This window comes from Heptranchias perlo, chromosome 13, assembly GCF_035084215.1.
Source record: "Heptranchias perlo isolate sHepPer1 chromosome 13, sHepPer1.hap1, whole genome shotgun sequence".
In the NCBI taxonomy this organism is placed as follows: Eukaryota; Metazoa; Chordata; class Chondrichthyes; order Hexanchiformes; family Hexanchidae; genus Heptranchias; species Heptranchias perlo.
The window spans coordinates 56,845,530-56,865,884 of NC_090337.1; the positions used below are offsets into that span (position 1 = coordinate 56,845,530).

The 20,355-nt window shown below is 49.9% G+C and overlaps 1 protein-coding gene across 2 annotated transcripts in view; it reads left to right on the forward strand.

Annotated features, from left to right (window-relative positions):
- Window positions 1-20,355, forward strand: part of LOC137331611 (diacylglycerol kinase delta-like) — a 142,698-nt gene that overhangs the window by 84,017 nt on the left and 38,326 nt on the right. For both annotated transcript variants that reach the window (XM_067995522.1, XM_067995523.1), the window contains exons 7-13: window positions 3,613-3,738; window positions 5,133-5,235; window positions 6,015-6,177; window positions 7,650-7,758; window positions 11,063-11,202; window positions 13,583-13,667; window positions 19,940-20,034. In XM_067995522.1, coding sequence (XP_067851623.1) covers window positions 3,613-3,738; window positions 5,133-5,235; window positions 6,015-6,177; window positions 7,650-7,758; window positions 11,063-11,202; window positions 13,583-13,667; window positions 19,940-20,034 — 821 coding nt within the window. The remainder of the gene's footprint in view (window positions 1-3,612; window positions 3,739-5,132; window positions 5,236-6,014; window positions 6,178-7,649; window positions 7,759-11,062; window positions 11,203-13,582; window positions 13,668-19,939; window positions 20,035-20,355) is intronic.

The following is a 20,355-nucleotide window of genomic DNA, read 5'->3' on the forward strand; positions in this document are numbered from 1 at the left end:
GAACATGGCACTGGGCAGCAAGTGGTTACCGGGGGAACATGGCACTGGGCAGTGAGTGTGTACTTGGGGGGAGCAATGGCACTAGGGAGTGAGTGTGTACCGGGGGAATGTGGCACCAGGCAGCAAGTGGTTACCAGGGGGAACATGGCACTGGGCAGCAAGTGGTTACCAGGGGGAACATGGCACTGGGCAGCAAGTGGTTACGAAGGGGAACATGGCACTGGGCAGCGAATGGTTACGAAGGGGAACATGGCACTGGACAACAATTGATTACCAGGGGAGCATGGCACTAGGCAACAAATGATTACGATGGGGAACATGGCACCGGGCAATGAGTGTGTACTGGGGGGGAGCAATGGCACTAGGCAGTGAGTGTGTACCAGAGGGAATGTGGCACTGGGCAGCGAGTGGTTACGGAGGGGGAGCATGGCACTGGGCAGTGAGTGGTTATCAGGGGGAACATGGCACTGGGCAGCAAGTGGTTACCAGGGGGAACATGGCACTGGGCAGCAAGTGGTTACCGGGGGAACATGGCACTGGGCAGCAAGTGATTACCAGGGGAGCATGGCACTGGGCAACAAGTGATTACGATGGGGAACATGGCACCGGGCAGTGAGTGTGTACTGGGGGGGAGCAATGGCACTAGGCAGTGAGTGTGTACCGGGGGAATGTGGCACCAGGCAGCAAGTGGTTACCAGGGGGAACATGGCACTGGGCAGCAAGTGGTTACCAGGGGGAACATGGCACTGGGCAGCAAGTGGTTACGAAGGGGAACATGGCACTGGGCAGCGAGTGGTTACGAAGGGGAACATGGCACTGGACAACAATTGATTACCAGGGGAGCATGGCACTGGGCAACAAATGATTACGATGGGGAACATGGCACCGGGCAATGAGTGTGTACTGGGGGGGAGCAATGGCACTAGGCAGTGAGTGTGTACCAGAGGGAATGTGGCACTGGGCAGCGAGTGGTTACGGAGGGGGAGCATGGCACTGGGCAGCGAGTGGTTACAGAGGGGGAATGTGGCACTGGACAGCGAGTGGTTACAGAGGGGGAATGTGGCACTGGACAGCGAGTGGTTACAGAGGGGGAATGTGGCACTGGACAGCGAGTGGTTACAGAGGGGTAATGTGGCACTGGACAGTGAGTGGTTACAGAGAGGGAATGTGGCACTGGACAGCGAGTGGTTACAGAGGGGGAATGTGGCACTGGACAGCGAGTGGTTACAGAGGGGGAGCATGGCACTGGGCAGCGAGTGGTTACGGAGGGGGAGCATGGCTCTGGGCAGCGAGTGGTTACGGAGGGGGAACATGGCACTGGGCAGCGAGTGGTTACAGAGGGGGAATGTGGCACTGGACAGCGAATGGTTACCGGGGGGAACATGGCGCTCGGCAGCGAATGATTACGAAAGGGAACATGGCGCTCGGCAGCGAATGATTACGAAAGGGAACATGGCACTCGGAAGCGAGTGGTTACGAAGGGGTACATGGCACTGGGCAGTGAGTGGTTACCAGGAGGGAATGGTTCATTTCCATAAAATTGAAGAGTTCAGTGGAAAAAGACAAATGCACAGTTATCCTGCTGCCGAACCTGAGCGCTCTGCCTTTGGAAGCCCTCAGTCTGTATTATAAATATTGGAGCTCCCCACATTGGTAAAACCTGGTAAAGCAGCATATCTTGCTTCAATTTATAGAGGTCTTTTTGATTTTCAAGAAAGAACTAGCATCTTTCACGTCCTCAGGTCATCTCAAAGCACTCACACAGCCAAAGAAATACTTTTGAAGCGGAGTCACCCTTGCATTGTAGACAAACCCATGGCCAATTTGTGTACAGCAAGGCCCCACAAACAGCAATGGAATAAATGACCAGATAATCTGTTTTTAGTGATGTAGGTTGAGGGACAAATGTTGGCCAGGACACCAGGAGAATTCCTTTGCACTTCTTTGAATAGTGCTTTTGGATTTTTTTGTCCAGCTAAACAGGCAGCTCCTCAGTTTAACATCTCATCTAAAAAATGGCACCTCTGACAGTGCCGATTTCCCTCGGTATTGCGCTGAAGTGTCAGCCTAGATTACATGCTCAAGTGTCTGGAATTGGGCTTGAACCCACAACCCACTGAACATAAGATAAGAAATAGGAGCAGGAGTAGGCCATTCGGCCCCTCGTGCCTGCTCCACCATTCATTAAGATCATGGCTGATCTTCAACCTCACCTTCACTTTCCCGCCCAATCCCCATATCCCTTGATTCCCTTAGATTCCAAAAATCTATCAATCTCAGTCTTGAATATACTCAACGACTGAACATCTGCAACTCTCTGGGGTAGAGAATTCCAAAGACTCACAGCCCTCTGAGTGAAGAAATTGCTCCTCATCTCAGTCCTAAATGGCCGACCCCTTATCCTGAGACTCTGCTCCCTAGTTCTAGATTTTCCGGCCAGGGGAAACATCTAACTCAGAGGTGAGAGCGCTACTATTGAACCAAGGCTGACACTTATTTACACTGATGCTTTCCTGCAAGGCCTGGGTTATCCACCTCTCCATGTTGCCGCATGCCCTTGATTACCCCTGGTGAAGAAGGATTGCTGTGTGATAGTTTTAGCCTTTCTGTGATTTTCTTGTGCATTTTGTCACCACTACGACTGCTGAAAATCTGCATTTCATGTTTAAAACACTGTGCACCTTTCTTTTACTATGCCGGCAGGCAGCCTGTGCCAATGTTGACAATTGTGGGGTGAACATGTGTTTCATCCTTTACTCCAGTTGTAGCTCACTGGCTCACCAATGTACAATGCACTTAGCAAACCTTTTCAAAATGTCTTCTCCTTTTCATTGCTGCACTTGGGTATCAGTCATGAAGTGTTGAGGCAGAGATATCACTGCTGGAGTCTGTGCTGGTCCCTTATGCTGGGGTCTGTACTGGTCCCTTACACTGGGGTTTGTACTGGCCCCTTACGCAGGGGTCTGTATTGATCCCTTATGCTAGAGTCTGTGCTGTTCCCTTACGCTGGGGTCTGTACTGGCCCCTTGTGCTGGGGTCTGTACTGGCCCCTTGTGCTGGGGTCTGTACTGGCCCCTTGTGCTGGGGTCTGTACTGGCCCCTTGTGCTGGGGTCTGTACTGGCCCCTTGTGCTGGGGTCTGTACTGGCCCCTTGTGCTGGGGTCTGTACTGGCCCCTTGTGATGGGGTCTGTACTGGCCCCTTGTGCTGGGGTCTGTACTGGCCCCTTGTGCTGGGGTCTGTACTGGTCGCTTTGCTGGCTTCTATGCTGTATCCTTTAGCTGGGGTCCATGCTGGTTTCTTTAACTGGTGTCTGTGCTGATCTCTCTGCTGGGGTCTGAGCTATGTTCTTTAACTGGGGTCTGTGTTGGGCCCTTTAGTTGGGGTCTGAGCTATTTTCTTTAATAGGTCTGTGCTGGCCCTTTTTGCTGGGCTTTGCCACATCTTTTAAATAGGGTCCATGCTGGCCCCTTTAGCTGGGATCTATACTGGCCCCATTGTGGGGTTTGTGCTGGTGTCAGTGTTGTACTTTGATTTGTGTTCTTTCTCCCTTGATGCAGATCTCGCTGGTGCCCATTTTAGACTGTAATTCTCTTCTGTCTCCCACATTCAGGTCTCAATGCCACACCAGTGGTTGGAAGGTAACCTGCCTGTCAGCGCAAAATGTACCGTCTGTGACAAAACATGTGGCAGTGTTCTGCGCTTGCAGGATTGGCGCTGCCTGTGGTGTAAGGCGATGGTGAGTTAAGGCTGATAGGAGTTACCATTGTTACTGTGCTGTGAATTGGTGCAAGGGCCTCACATCATTGTGATGAATGGTGATTTTCTGTTGATCTGTCACTTTTGCAGCGATCTTAGCGCAAGACAGGCTTTAAATATCTTAAAACTGACAAATAGAAGAGGTAAAAATTTAATTTTCATTTTAAATCGTGAACATTTTCATTGCAGCCAGTCAGATTTGATAGAAATCAGTTCACCACGCTTTTATCTCAGAACCCTTTTTGCAAAATCAGATGCTTTTGTATCCCCATAACGTTAACTGATTGCTAAAATGCCCTCTGTGTTCCCTGACTTCCCCACCCAGTCCCTCTTCTTCCCCTGACTTCACCTCCCCAACTCCCTATCTCCTCACCCTCCTTGTCTCCCTCACTTCCTTTGTTCCTTGCTCCCCATCTTAGCACCCCTGTGCCTCCCTCCTCCCCACCCCTGTCACTTTGCTCTTCCCTGGCTCTGCCGTCATCTGTCTCCTCCTCGGCCCATCTCTCCCAGCCCTCACACCAGTTCCCCATCTCCCCATCTCTCTGCTCCCTGTCCTCACTTGTTCCCCATTTCCCCTAACCCCACTCTGTCCCCACCTGCTGCACTTCTACTCACTTCCTGTCTCATCTCCATTTCACATTGCTTACTTTCTATCCTCTGCTCACCACTCCCTGTCTCTACCCCACTCTCCATCTCTGCCCTCTGTCTCCCCTCCCCCAGTCAGTCCCAGCTATCCGAGTCTTCCCTATGGAGTTGATTTGGTCTGGGATGGGCTGCAGACTCGGTGCCACCAGTATTCTTTATCTGGCCACAGATTTTACTGGACCAAGTGCCAGATCAGCACCAGAGCATTGCACAGGGTCCACTCCTGGAGTGAAGGAACAGTGCCAGGTAGAAGCAGAAAGCAGGCCCACAGCTATGATTGACTGAAAACGTTTGTAACCTCCACAGGAACAAATAAACTTGATTTCTACTCATCGGACGTCATATGTGGAAATACAGGACTGGTGTACACAGGCTAAGAGGCTTCGCAATTTGCCACAATTTAATCATAGCAGCATTTAGCTGGTTGTAGCCTAACTCATGTTTTGGCAGCCCAGGCATACCAAATGACTGAGTTAGAAGATCATCCTGATCCAGTTGCAATTTCACCGACGGAAATCGCATGCACCCATTAGAAATGTCCTGACACAAGTTAGCTTAGTGAAACCAGCTGTATGAGAGACTACCAGTCTGCAGTAATCTTGAACATATCTTAGTTGGTATCTGTTCCCTCACTCCCAAGTTACTCTGTTCTTTGCTCTTCTCCTGTTCATTTTCAGTCCTATGTGGACCATTACATGTTAATTCCTGTGCTATATTCATTGCCTCCAGGTACACACAGCCTGTAAAGAAATGCTTCCCATCAAATGTCCTCTGGGGCAGTGTAAAGTCTCTGTTATTCCCCCGACTGCACTTAACAGCATAGACTCCGATGGTGAGTTCAACACCTTTGTTCCATTTGTTTCTCAAAGAGCGCTTTGTCTGCATGTACTGTGCTGTCAAACTGAGGAGGACAAGCTGATTGGAATCAGCCCAAGGCTGGGAATGGGTGAGATATTTGGCCCAAGGTTTTACCTAAAGCAAGGAGTGGGTGGAATGTTTGGCCCGAGGCTGTGAGTGGGTGGAATGTTTGGCATGAGGATGGGAGTGAATGACATATATGACCCAAGAGAGGATGTGAGAGTCTGTTAGTGATTGTGAGAGAGTATGTGAGTGTAAGAGAGTGTGTAAGTGAATGTTAGTTTATGAGCGAGTGTAAGTGGTTATATGAGGGTGTGGGAGTGTGAGACGGTCTGAGAGAGTTTGAGTGAGTGTGAGAGGGTGTAATTGGCTGAGAGTTTAGGTGTGTGAGAATTTGTGAGTGAGTTTGCGACGTTGTGAGTACCAACATGTGGGGCCACAACTTTGTTGAGATGAGCTACAGCAGCCCATGGTGGCTTCAGCCCTACAGCAGCCCAGCTACCTGCTGCCAATTGAGTGTGGGCTTAGGCCTCTGCTGGAGTATCAGGTGCATACTCACTGCTGGTGCTGCACTATCTATTAGTGGCAGGATCCAAACCAACACGTCCAACAGAACTAACAATGGCCCAAGCTCACAAGTCAAACAGTGTAAGAAATACTGGGGCGAGTACCAAACTTATCACTTTTTTTTTCAGTGAGCAACAGCACTAATAATTCAGTAACATCTTTAATCACGTTCCCGCTGTTCTTTAGGGTTTTGGAAAGCAACGTGTCCTCCATCCTGTACGAGTCCGCTTCTTGTCTTTGTAAACTCCAAGAGCGGTGATAACCAGGGGGTGAAGTTCCTGAGGAGATTCAAGCAGTTACTGAACCCGGCTCAGGTGTTTGACTTGATGAACGGAGGCCCGCATCTTGGGTAGGAGGTGCTTCAAGTTTCCTTAGTGCACACATCTTTGTAATTCAGATTTATCAGACTATTGGGGCGTAGTGTTAGGCAGGTTTTATTAAAACAAAAGCAGAACTGATCTCGTATGGAGTGGAGAGGTAGTGGGGGGGGGGGGGGGGTCAGCAATACCCTCTGTCCCTTGGTTTGGGGAGGGGGAAAACTATTCAGAGTTCCTGCTCCTAATCACTATCCTGTGACTCCTGCTGGAAAGTGTTCATGGATGGATGTCGGATGGCGACAGGATCAGGCTAAACTGTGGTGCACTCTCCGTGCTTGGAACACCTTGCTGACCCTCACTAACCAGGCTTATACATGAAGCATGGCCACGGTGAGGAACCAGAGGGCTGCTAGGTGTCTGTGCAAACTACACCCAGCAAGAGTTTAAATTGTGGGAGTCATCCTAGAGTTCTAATTGTGTGGGATTATGACAGTTACAATTGTGGGAGTTAAAACAGAGTTATAATTGTGGGAATTATAATCTATAATTGTGGAAGTTGTAATAGAATTGTAATTGTGGGAGTTATCATTGAGGTCTAATTGTGGGAGTTATCACTGAGGTCTAATTGTGGGAATTATCACTGAGGTCTAATTGTGGGAATTATGATGTATAGTTGCGGAAGTCGTAATAGAATTGTAATTGTAGGTATTATTATAGAGTTATAATTGTGGGTGTTATAAAAGAATTAGAATTGTAGGAGATTTTAATTATTTAAAAATAGCCTTGGATAGGTAAAATATTTGTGTTGTTAAAGGAGAGCTCTTTCTTGCAATGGGGTCAGGACTGATTTCTCAGTTGATATGTTGCCACTCCACCAAGGAAGGAGGCACTATTTGACATGTTTCTGGGTAACGATGCAGGAGAAGTAGATGACCTAAAAGTAGGAAAACACTTGGAAGAAATAACCACAATATAATTTGATTCAAGTTGATGGAAGGGGTATTTGACTGGAACGAATTAAGTAATAGTGAGATTTCTTAAATTGAAAAATTGGCCAATAGAGCCGTAAATCAACAAGGGGAAACATTTAAAACTGAAGTTGAAAGGAGAGCTACGAAAGGGTAAGGAGAGTGAGCAGGAGATTATGATTGTACCAAGTGGATCCTGTGGAAGAAAACTGGAGAAGACTTGATGTGCCAGATGACTTGTTTCTATGTTGTAACTTTCTGTGATTCTCTCATTCTGACAGTTATCACCTTTGGGGGGTGGGAGAAACAAAAGTGGAAGAGTGGAAATAGAATTGTTTAAGAAAGAAGTGAAAGGCATAGTTGGAATGATAGTCAGCAAAAGTGAAGGCAGTGTAGTTGTGATATTCAGAATGATCAAGGGGCACAGGCAGACATGTTTGGGGATATTATTTGGGTTTCTTGTCATTTCTTGTTTGTTTTCAGTCAGTACAGACCAGATGACAGTGTCATTTTACTTGTTATCTTTTTGTTTACAGTTTGCGGTTATTCCAGAAGTTTGACACATTTCGAATCCTCGTGTGTGGCGGAGATGGCAGCGTTGGATGGGTGCTGTCTGAAATCGATAGCCTCAATCTCCACAAACAGGTGTGGAGCGTCCTCTGCAAAATCTCCTTGCTTTTTTTTGATTGGGGCTAGAGGCACAATAACAATCTGGATTGGCTGCTATTAGTGATCCCCAGCTACGTAAATCCAGAGCGAGAAAAGGCCATCAGTCCTACTCCCAGTGAGAGTCCATGTCTGTTTCTGTCAGTAGGCCCACCATTCCACTCCTCTCAGAGTCTATGTCTGATTATTCTATCATTGGATCAATCAGTCTGCTCCACTTTGATTCCATGTCTGATTATTCTAGCATCGGGCCCATCAGTAACACTTCATCCAGTATCTATATATTGTTTATCTATTCTTGGGCCCATCAGTTCTGCTCTATCCAATCCATGTTTGATTATTTTATCATTGGGTCCAACAATCCTGCTCCATTCAGAGTCCATATCTGATTAGTCTATCATAACCTCCTCCCCCCACCATTATGTGTTGATCCCCTATTTTAAGAAACAATAAATTACTTTCCCTACCTCCCTGAAAGTAACCAAACCATGTCATTAATATCTCTCTAACCCTGAACCCTATTTCCTTCAGGTACTGATAAGCTTCTTTTAAAAGTGTCAGTGGACCCTCAAATCAACTTCTGGGAGTCAGTTCCACATGATACAGGCGTGATACAGGAGGTTGTGTTTGAGGGTGGTGTGGTACAGGAGGCTGCGTTTGAGGATGGGGTGGTACAGGAGGCTGCGTTTGAGGATGGTGCGGTACAGGAGGCTGTGTTTGAGGATGGTGTGGTACGGGAGTCTGCGTTTGAGGATAATGTGGTACGGGAGACTGCGTTTGAGGATAATGTGGTACAGGAGGCTGTGATTGAGGATGGGGTGGTACAGGAGGCTGTGTTTGAGGATAATGTACAGGAGGCTGTGTTTGAGGATGGTGTGGTACAGGAGGCTGTGTTTGAGGATGGTGTGGTACAGGAGGCTGTGTTGGAGGATGGTGTGGTACAGGAGGCTGCGTTTGAGGATGGTGTGGTACGGGAGTCTGCGTTTGAGGATGGTGTGGTACAGGAGGCTGCGTTTGAGGATGGTGTGGTACAGGAGGCTGTGTTGGAGGACGGTGTGGTACAGGAGGCTGCGTTTGAGGATGGTGTGGTACAGGAGGCTGTGTTGGAGGATGGTATGGTACAGGAGGCTGTGATTGAGGATGGGGTGGTACAGGAGTCTGTGTTTGAGGATAATGTGGTACAGGAGGCTGTGTTTGAGGATGGGATGTTACAGGAGTCTGTGTTTGAGGATGGGATGTTACAGGAGGCTGTGTTTGAGGATGGGATGTTACAGGAGGCTGTGTTTGAGGATGGGATATTACAGGAGGCTGTGTTTGAGGATGATGTGGTACAGGAGGCTGTGTTTGAGGATGGTGAGGTACAGGAGGCTGAGTTTGAGGATAGTGAGATACAGGAGATACAGCGTTTGCAACCATCTTCAGCCAGAAGTGCCGAGTGGATAATCCATCTCAGCCTCCTCCCGATATCCCCACCATCACGGAAGCCAGTCTTCGGCCAATTCGATTCACTCCACGTGATATCAAGAAACGGCTGAGTGCACTGGATACAGCAAAGGCTATGGGCCCCGACAACATCCCAGCTGTAGTGCTGAAGACTTGTGCTCCAGAACTAGCTGCGCCTCTAGCCAAGCTGTTCCAGTACAGCTACAACACTGGCATCCACCCGACAATGTGGAAAATTGCCCAGGTATGTCCTGTCCACAAAAAGCAGGACAAATCCAATCCGGCCAATTACCGCCCCATCAGTCTACTCTCAATCATCAGCAAAGTGATGGAAGATGTCGTCGACAGTGCTATCAAGCGGCACTTACTCACCAATAACCTGCTCACCGATGCTCAGTTTGGGTTCCGCATGGACCACTCGGCTCCAGACCTCATTACTGCCTTGGTCCAAACATGGACAAAAGAGCTGAATTCCAGAGGTGAGGTGAGAGTGACTGCCCTTGACATCAAGGCAGCATTTGACCGAGTGTGGCACCAAGGAGCCCTAGTAAAATTGAAGTCAATGGGAATCAGGGGGAAAACTCTCCAGTGGCTGGAGTCATACCTAGCACAAAGGAAGATGGTAGTGGTTGTTGGAGGCCAATCATCTCAGCCCCAGGGCATTGCTGCAGGAGTTCCTCAGGGCAGTGTCCGAGGCCCAACCATCTTCAGCTGCTTCATCAATGACCTTCCCTCCATCATAAGGTCAGAAATGGGGATGTTCGCTGATGACTGCACAGTGTTCAGTTCCATTCGCAACCCCTCAGATAATGAAGCAGTCCGAGCCTGCATGCAGCAAGACCTGGACAACATCCAGGCTTGGGCTCATAAGTGGCAAGTAACATTCGCGCCAGATAAGTGCCAGGCAATGACCATCTCCAACAAGAGAGAGTCTAACCACCTCCCCTTGACATTCAACGGCATTACCATCGCCGAATCCCCCACCATCAACATCCTGGGGGTCACCATTGACCAGAAACTGAACTGGACCAGCCATATAAATACTGTGGCTACGAGAGCAGGTCAGAGGCTGGGTATTCTGCGGCGAGTGACTCACCTCCTGACTCCCCAAAGCCTTTCCACCATCTACAAGGTACAAGTCAGGAGTGTGATGGAATACTCTCCACTTGCCTGGATGAGTGCAGCTCCAACAACACTCAAGAAGCTCGACACCATCCAAGATAAAGCAGCCCGCTTGATTGGCACCCCATCCACCACCCTAAACATTCACTCCCTTCACCACCGGCGCACTGTGGCTGCAGTGTGCACCATCCACAGGATGCACTGCAGCAACTCGCCAAGGCTTCTTCGACAGCACCTCCCAAACCCGCGACCTCTACCACCTAGAAAGACAAGGGCAGCAGGCGCATGGGAACAACACCACCTGCACGTTCCCCTCCAAGTCACACACCATCCCGACATGGAAATATATCGCAGTTCCTTCATTGTCGCTGGGTCAAAATCCTGGAACTCCCTTCCTAACAGCACTGTGGGAGAACCGTCACCACACGGACTGCAGCGGTTCAAGAAGGCGGCTCACCACCACCTTCTCGAGGGCAATTAGGGATGGGCAATAAATGCCGGCCTTGCCAGCGACGCCCACATCCCGTGAACGAATAAAAAAAAAGGAGGCTGAGTTTGAGGATGGTGAGATACAGGAGGCTGAGTTTGAGGATAGTGTGGTACAGTAGGCTGTGTTTGAGGATGGTGAGATACAGGAAGCTGTGTTGAGGATAGGATGTTACAGGAAACTGCTAGCCCTTAGGTCAGTTTTTTTTTAACAACTTTCAATCTGTTTCAGTGCCAGATGGGAGTGCTACCTTTGGGTACAGGGAATGACCTGGCACGAGTGCTGGGGTGGGGATCGGCCTGCGATGACGACACACAGCTCCCTCAAATCCTGGAGAAACTGGAACGAGCCAGTACAAAAATGCTGGATAGGTGAGAAAATCGTTTGAGAATTCGGTGGTTTTAATTTGTTTTATTACATCAGTGGGACATGGAGCCTGCATCCCTCCATTCGGTTGATTTCACTTGATTTGCACAATTGAGCAACACCATATTGTCACTTCAATACTTGGTGCACAATGACTTCACCATCTTTAATCTTGGGAGGGGAGAAACAGTCATGGTTCCGGCTCCTGATCACAGCCCAGTGACCCCTGCTGGAAAGTGCACGTATGTGGATGTTGAATGAGGTCAGGATTGGGCACGGCTGTGTGATGTCCTTTCGCAGCCAAGTAGTCTGCAGACACCCCGTAGGCTCAGACGCTTTGGCTGCTGATGTCTGTGGAACTGTTATCCCAGGAAGAGTCAATTCTGACAGGAGGTGAGGAGATAAAAAATTCAGAACCAAACTATAGACTCGTGTGAACATTTACTGCATAAATAACAAAACAACACAACACATTGTGGGTGTGGCTGAGACAACAGCAAGCATTGGGGACTCTTGGGACTTGAGTGCATAAGCTGGGACAAACCAGCCCAGGGAATAGGGGGAGGGGGCGGTGGAGCAGCAATCAGATAGCACCAGAGGGCCAAGTAACTGGCATTTCTCCTGCATATGTGAGAGGCTATTTACTGAGTGGGCACAGGTTAACTCCCATTAGTTGGAAAAGGTTTGGAGGAAAGGCACTTACCTTCCTGTAAGCGCGGGAATGGTGCATGGTACTTGGAAAAGGATAATGGTGCATGGTAAGGGTGGGCGAATAATGGTGCATAATATGGGGGGAGGGTAATGGAGCCTTCAGCTGCATAGGCCCTAAGCTCTGGAATTCCCTCCATAAACCTCTCCACCTCTCTCTCCTCCTATAGGACGCTTCTTAAAACCTACCTCTTTAACCAAGCTTTTGGTCACCTGTCCTAATATCTCCTTATTATGGCTCAGTATCAAATTTTGATTGATAGCGCTCCTGTGAAGCGCCTCACGGTTAACCACACCATCCTCCTCCAACGCCTCTCCTCTGTTGTCCACTTGGGTGGGACTGCCCTCACCTGGTTCCATTCTTAACTATCCAGTCGTAGCCAGAGAATCACCTTCATTGGCTTCTTCCCATTCCCGCTCCATTAGCTCTGGAGTCCCCCAAGGAACTATCCTTGGCCTCCTCCTATTTCTCATCTACATGCTGCCCCTCGGCGACATCTTCCGGAACACAACGTCAGGTTCCACATGTACACTGACAACACCCAGCTCTACCTCTCCACCACCTCCCTCGACCCCTCCACTGTCTCTGATTTGTCACACTGCTTGTTCGACATCCAATACAGGATGAACAAAAATTTCCTCCAACTAAATATTGGGAAGACCGAAGCCATTGTCTTCGGTTCCCGCCACAAACTCCATTCCCTAGCCCCGATGCCATCCCTCTCCCTGGCCACTGTTTGATGCTGAACCTGACCGTTCGCAACCTTGGCCTCCTATTTGACCCTGAGTTGAGCTTCCGACCACATATCCGCTCCATCACCAAGACCGCCTACTTCCACCTCCGTAACATCGCCCGTCTCCGACCCTACCTCAGCTTATCTGCTGCTGAAACCCTCATCCATGCTTTTGTTACCTCCAATGACTATTCCAATGCTCTCCTGGCTGGCCTCCCACCTTCCACCCTCCATAAACTTGAGCTCATCCAAAACTCTGCTGCCCGTATCCTAACCCGCACCAAGTCCCATTCACCCATCACCCCTGTGCTTGCTGACCTGCATTGGTTAGGTGTACATTGGCAATGCCTCGATTTTGAAATTCTCATCCTTGTTTTCACATCCCTCCATGGCCTTACTCCCCTGTATCTCTGTAACCTCCTCCAGCCCTACAACCCTCCATGATCTCTGCGCTTCTCCAATTCTGGCCTCTTGCGCATCCCAGATTTTAACCGCTCCACCATTGGTGGCCTTGCTTTTAGCTCCCTAGGCCCTAAGCTCTGAAATTCTCTCCTTCTTTAAGACTCTCCTTAAAACCCACCCCTTTGACCAAGCTTTTGGTCACCTGTCCTAATATCTCCTTATGTGACTCGGTATCAGATTTTATTTGATAATCGCTCCTGTGAAGGCGTTAAAGGCGCTTTATAGTGGAAGTTATTGTTGTTGTTAAAGACGCTGTATAAATGCAAGATGTTGTTGCATGGTGTAGAGGGATGGTAATGGTGCATGATACAGGGGGGAGGGAAATGCTGCATGGTACTGAGGGAAGGGTAATAGTGCATGTTATGGGTGGAAGGGGAATGGTGTATAATTGAGGGGAATATTATAACCTAGAATTATGCATTGCAGCTGGGAAAATGGGAAACCCGCAGGCAGTGTCTAATCTTAATGTTTATTTTTACAGATGGGGTATCATGGTTTACGAGACTAAGGTTCCACGACATTCCTCATCTTCAATAATGACGGAGGATTTCAGTGACGATTTGGAGGTGAGTACAGAACACAATGGGGCCGATTTTCGGGTGACGGAGCAGGTGTGTTGGGGGCTCTGAAAATCACTAAAATGCCGAGCGGGTTCGGAGCCCGCCTCCAACCTGCTGACTTCCGGGTTCCCCAGTGACGTGCCTGGGTGCGCGCATGCCTCCCGAATGCAGGAGTCCCACCAGCAATTAAAGCCGGCGGGATGATAATTTGCATAGTTTGTCTGATAGTTGAGGTACTTAAACTACTTGATTGACTAGACATTTTGGTAGGGGTGCGATTTGGAAGGATCCTCAGCATGTTTCCCATGCTGTGGGAAACACTCCCTGTTGCAACAGACGTGTTTCAGCCAGCAGCCAGTGGGAGATGCAAATGCTTATTTACAGGTGGGGAGAAAACGTCATTTATTGCAGCAGAGCACTCTGTCACTTCAGACAAAGTTTTGGCTACAAGACCTTTATGTTTCCACTCAAAATTCTCACTTTCCACCCAAAACTCTGCTGTGCAAACATATTTAACTACTTTGCGGACCCCCTCAAACTGACACCGTCAGGATGGGGGGGGGCACCATGGCTGCATTCACCAGTACATCCAAGGATGAGCACCATCACCAGCCTCGCCAGGCACGGTGTCCACCTCCGCCACGTGGAGCTCCACAACACGGTGCTGTGCCACGGGCACCTGCACAACCGCACGGAGGGCAACAACAGAGAGAGCAACGTCACAAGAGGCACTACTCTCGCAACATGGTCTACAGACCGAGGCTCAATTTACTGGACCTCTCTGAGGAGCACTGCATACGGAGGCTCAGAGTCAGTCGCCAGGTAGTCGCAGACATCTGCAGCCTCCTTCATTCCGAGCTGCCCCTGGCTGGGCCGAGCAGCATCTCCTTACCTGTCGCTGTCAAAGTCACAACTGCCCTCAATTTCTCCGAATCACTCCAGGGTGCCACTGGGGACATTGCCGGGGTCTCTCAGTCGTCTGCACACAAGTGCATAAGGCAGGTCGCCGACGGCTTGTTTCACAGGGCCTCGCACTACGTCAACTTTCCCATGGACGACCTCAGCCATACAGAGAGGGCAGTGGGATTCCACGCTCTGGCTGGCTTCCCACGGGGGCAGGGGGTAATCGATTGCACCCATATAGCAATACGAGCACCTCGACACGAGCCAGGACTGTTCAACAGGAAGGGCTAACTCTCCATCAACTCTCAGCTCGTTTGTGACCACTGCAAGAGATTCCTCCACGTGTGCTCCAGATATCCTGGCAGCTGCCACGATTCCTTCATCCTCCAGGAGTCCAATATCCCGCCCTTCTTCCACGCACCGAACACCCATGAGGGCTGGCTCCTTGGGGACAAGGGATACCCCCTGCACACGTGGCTCATGACACTTCTGAGGAACCCCACCACCGAGCAACAGCGTCGATACAACGACAGCCACATCACTACCAGGTCTACAATTGAGCATGCTATAGGGCTGCTCAAGATGCGCTTAAGGTGCCTTGATCGTTCTGGGGGAGCGCTTCAATACGCACCAGGCAGAGTGGGACGCATTATAGTCGTGTGTTGTGCCCTGCACAATAAGGCACAGCAGAGAGGGGTGCCGCTTGAGGAGGCCCCATCCACATCTGCCACCCACATTGAGGAGGCGGAGCAGGAGGCAGAGCAGGAGCAACCCATGGGCAGAGCAGCGGCTCACCTGGCTGCTCATGAGGCCAGGGAGTCACTAATATGTGAACGGTTCTCCTAACATCAGACAGTGTGAAGAGTCCAGTCTTCACCCCACCTGGATAGAGCAGCGCCCCCCACTCCCTGCACAAAACAGTCCTGCAACTACACATACAGCCACTGTGGAGTGACCCAATGGGTGGCATCAAGTGTGGGCATTCAAGATGAACCTCATGAAAGGGCCTTATCACGGAAGCCAGACAAGCATGGCCAAGACGTGGCAGTAGTGGTGACAATAATAATATTTAATGTGAGTTTAACAAAAAGCAAATATAAATAAAAAACATGACCAACCGTCAAACACCCTTGTGTATCCGCTTCGTGTTTACAAAACCTTCGCTTTTCACTTCCGACTACTTCTACGTGGTGCATCCCCTGTGGTTGCAGCAGAGGTAGTGGCAGGTTGCTCTTGTTCGTGCCCTGACCGATTAGATACTTTGGGCCTTCGCCCTCTGGGTTTTGGTGCCCATGAGGGCCCCTCCAAAGACTGCTCCACCTGCACCTGAAGAGGAGGCAGCATTGCGGGTACTGGTTGAGGGGTGGGGGGGGGCGCTTTGAGTGGCGGCGCCACTTCCATGTCCCCTTTCGCCATCAACCCTCCCCTGGGCCAGGCCCACACCACTCCTACCACTCTGCTGGACGACAGTTTGGAGAACATGTGTGAAGCCTTGTAAGGTCAGTGCTAGTGTATCTGCCTGCCTGTTTAAGGCGGCAGAATATTGTTCACCCTGAGTCCGGGCCTGAATGGACTCCTTTGTGAGCCGTGCTTGAAGCTCCATGGAGGCTAGCCTTTCCTCCATCGCAGACATTCCTGCACTTATCCGCGACACTATCTCAGAGATGCCCTCATGTCCTTGTGACAGTATCTCAGAGATTCCCTCCCATACTTGTGCCACCATTCCACTCATGCAGGAGTTGGACTCCTCCATCCTCTGCGCTATTATGGAGAGTGCACGTGGCACCTGTTCCAGTACCTCGCAAATGTGCTGCTGTCCCTCGATCATTCTCCTTTTAAAGGATGACCCCCAGGGTTCAGCATCTGTGTCCAGCTGAGCAGAGCCTAGAGAGGAGTGCTGCCACTGATGCAGACTCTCCACAGCTGCCTCTGCCACCAGTGTCCACTCGTGCTCACGTGTGTGATAACTCACCATGTGCGACCCCTAACTAACTGCAGACTGGGACCCACCGAGGTGTGTGTATCTGCGCTGGTGGATGGCTCGCTCAGATGTGATGGTGCACCCTCAGGCCGGCAAGGCTTCTTAGGAATCGCCCTCTGCCGTCACAGCGGTCGCTGAAGGCCCTGTAAGAGAACAGAAGGCAATATTAAGCATCGTCACAGATGTGTCATGTTGCGATGAGCGTACTGAGCTGCTGAAGATGTCAAGGCATGTTAACATCAATTCATATTGTGTGTGCTGAATGTTAAAGTTCTGTCACCAGACGTTTGTCGGGTGCCAGTCTCGGTGTCCCTCACCAACAGGCACTTGAGGGTGCGGCTCAGTTCCAGCGCCTCCTGCTCCGCGTCTGTGAGAACGACGATCTGTTGAGGCCCCCCTCCGGTCCGCACCCCCTCCCGTGCATTCTGGGCTCTCTTCTCCTATAAGGGGAGAAAGTACAGACACGTGAGTGAGTGATGGTGACGTGGCCAACCGATGAATGCATTGGTTTGGGTGCGGCTGACCGTGAAAGAGATGCATCAGAGGGTGAGTATGAGACAGAGCCATGACATTGTATGAGGATTGGGTTGAGTGCTAGTGGTGGGGTGAGTAATGGGGAGGTGAGGAAGTGCAGGTAAGCTGAGGATGAGCTTTCAGCGGGTATGAGGAGTGATGTGATAGAGTAGCCTTCTTGGTGGCAGAGGCAGGCCACTTCCGTCCGCCGGGTAGAAGACATCCCTCCTCCTCCTCACCTCATCCAGTAGCACCTGGAGTGAGGCATCACCAAATCTAGGAGCAGCCTTTCCATTGTACTGTGTGGGTGTTTGCTCCAGGAGCAGCCGTTGGAGGACTGCCCCTTTAAGTAGAGCCCCTCCAGCTCACAGCCTGTGATGTGGGTGCGCAGTCCGCCAGCTGCGCAGTTTTCGGACGGCAAACACACGGAAGCCACGTTAAGAGGCTCCAATTGACCCGCGTGGGGAACAGACAGGTTTTATTGGGCGGGTTACCCAGGCGCCCAATCCCCCGCCCCACCCCCGGCAGCCATCCCGCCTTCCCGCTAATATCAGGGCCAATGCGACAAAAAAAAGTTGTCAAGTAATGCAAGGGTCAAGCTTGCAGCATGGATGTGAAGCTAGGTAATAATCTGGTCATCCTTCATACATTGTCCATCCAACAGTATTAAGGAATATTGAGGGGGAGGGGGGGAATAAATGCATTTCTTTATTCACAGATAAACTCTCATTTTGGGGCGGAGTTGGTTTGTGATACTGGGCAGGTTCCCTTTTAGTTCTTTCTCCCAAGCGCCGCCCTATCTCAGTACAGCTATCGGGCTCGTGTTCCATATATCACGGCCAGTAAGGTTTTAAAGAATATTTTTTGTGTGGTGATAAAAAGGAAAACCACAAATGCTGAAAATCTGAGAAGATTAAGGGAAGATTTGATAGGTGTTCAAAATGATAAAAGGTACAGAGATCAACCGTGATCTTATTGAATGGCAATTGTAAACAATTTTACAACACCAAGTTATAGTCCAGCAATTTTATTTTAAATTCACAAGCTTTCGGAGATTTCCTCCTTCCTCAGGCAAATGTTTCAAGAGCTCCTTGAAGCCTACGCATTTATACATATAGAACAATACATGGTGTTTACAGACTGCCCCTGCAACTGCCCGTTGCCAAGGCAATCACCGTGTTCAGACAGGGAGGTGTCACCTGCAGAACCCCCGAATACACATTCAACAAAAAAACAAACAGGGAAAAAAAACAGAGAAAAAAAACAGAGAGAGGCAGAAACATCCGGAAGGCAGAGAGAGCCAGCAAATGACCCATTATATTAAAAACAGATAACATTTGTTCGCTGGTGGGGTAACGTGTAGCGTGACATGAACCCAAGATCCCGGTTGAGGCCGTCCTCATGGGTGCGGAACTTGGCTATCAATTTCTGCTCGACGATTTTGCGTTGTCGTGTGTCTCGAAGGCCGCCTTGGAGTACGCTTACCCGAAGGTCGGTGGATGAATGTCCATGACTGCTGAAGTGTTCCCCGACTGGGAGGGAACCCTCCTGTTTGGCGATTGTTGCGCGGTGTCCGTTCATCCATTGTCGCAGCGTCTGCATGGTCTCGCCAATGTACCATGCTCTGGGGCATCCTTTCCTGCAACGTATGAGGTAGACAACGTTGGCCGAGTCACAGGAGTATGAACCATGCACCTAGTGGGTGGTGTCCTCTCGTGTGATGGTGGTATCTGTGTCGATGATCTGGCATGTCTTGCAGAGGTTACCGTGGCAGGGTTGTGTGGCGTCGTGGACGCTGTTCTCTTGAAAGCTAGGTAGTTTGCTGCGAACGATGGTCTGTTTGAGGTTGGGTGGCTGTTTAAAGGCGAGTAGTGGAGGTGTGGGGATGGCCATAGCGAGGTGTTTGTCCTCATTGATGACATGTTGAAGGCTGCGGAGAACATGGCGTAGTTTCTCCGCTCCGGGGAAGTACTGGACGACAAAGGGTACTCTGTTGGTTGCGTCCCGTGTTAGTCTCCTGAGGAGGTCTATGCGATTTTTTGCTGTGGCCCGTCGGAACTGTCGATCGATGAGTCGAGCGTCATATCCCGTTCTTACTAGGGCGTCTTTCAGCGTCTGTAGGTGTCCATCGCGTTCCTCCTCGTCTGAGCAGACCCTGTGTATTCGCAGGGCCTGTCCATAGGGGATGGCCTCTTTGACGTGGTTAGGGTGGAAGCTGGAAAAGTGGAGCATCGTGAGGTTGTCCGTGGGCTTGCGGTAGAGTGAGGTGCTGAGGTGCCCGTCTTTGATGGAGATTCGTGTGTCCAAGAAAGAAACTGATTCTGAGGAGTAGTCCATGGTGAGCTTGATGGTGGGATGGAACTTGTTGATGTTATCGTGTAGTCTCTTTAGTGATTCCTTGCCGTGGGTCCATAGAAAGAAAATGTCGTCGATGTATCTGGTGTATAGTGTTGGTTGGAGGTCTTGTGCAGTGAAGAAGTCCTGCTCGAACTTGTGCATGAAAATGTTGGCGTATTGGGGTGCGAATTTGGTCCCCATGGCTGTTCCGTGTGTTTGGGTAAAGAACTGGTTATCGAAGGTGAAGACATTGTGATCCAGGATGAAGCGGATGAGTTGTAGGATGGCTTCCGGAGATTGGCTGTTGTTGGTGTTGAGTATTGATGCTGTCGCAGCGATGCCGTCATCGTGGGGGATACTGGTGTATAGTGCCGAATGGTGTAATGGCGGAATGGCCTCGAGGGGCTAAATGGCCTACATTCCTGTGTTCCTTCCTTTGTTCCTAGAGAAGGTAAACAAAGCACTTTCACTTTGTGCAAAGTTAAATTGGCTGGATTGTGAGGGTGACCAATTTAACTCTTGTTTTGTCTCCAACTTTCCTCAGGTACAGCAGATTTCATTCTACGAGGACTCAGTCGCTGCACACCTGTCAAAAATCCTGACATCGGATCAGCATTCGGTGGTAATCTCATCAGCAAAGTGAGTAACGTGCAACAGCATGTCCCTGAACTACTGTCAGGACATTAAGTTTACGTGTCTGAGTGCTGAATGCTGCTGGTTTAAACTACTCCTTCCAAAGCTCTTCTGAATATTTCATCTGGCTGCAACTCCTCTTCCTCTAATCTCACTCTAAAAGTGGACCAGACTAAAATTTGTGTCTTTTCTACAGTTAGAGCAGCAACACTGTTCTGTACACTGAAGCAATAACTGCTGAAGCCAGTGGAACCAAAAATGATATGAAATAAGTAGATGCAAAATGAACGTTTTTGGCGCAAGGGTATTTTGGCATCAAGAACAGCT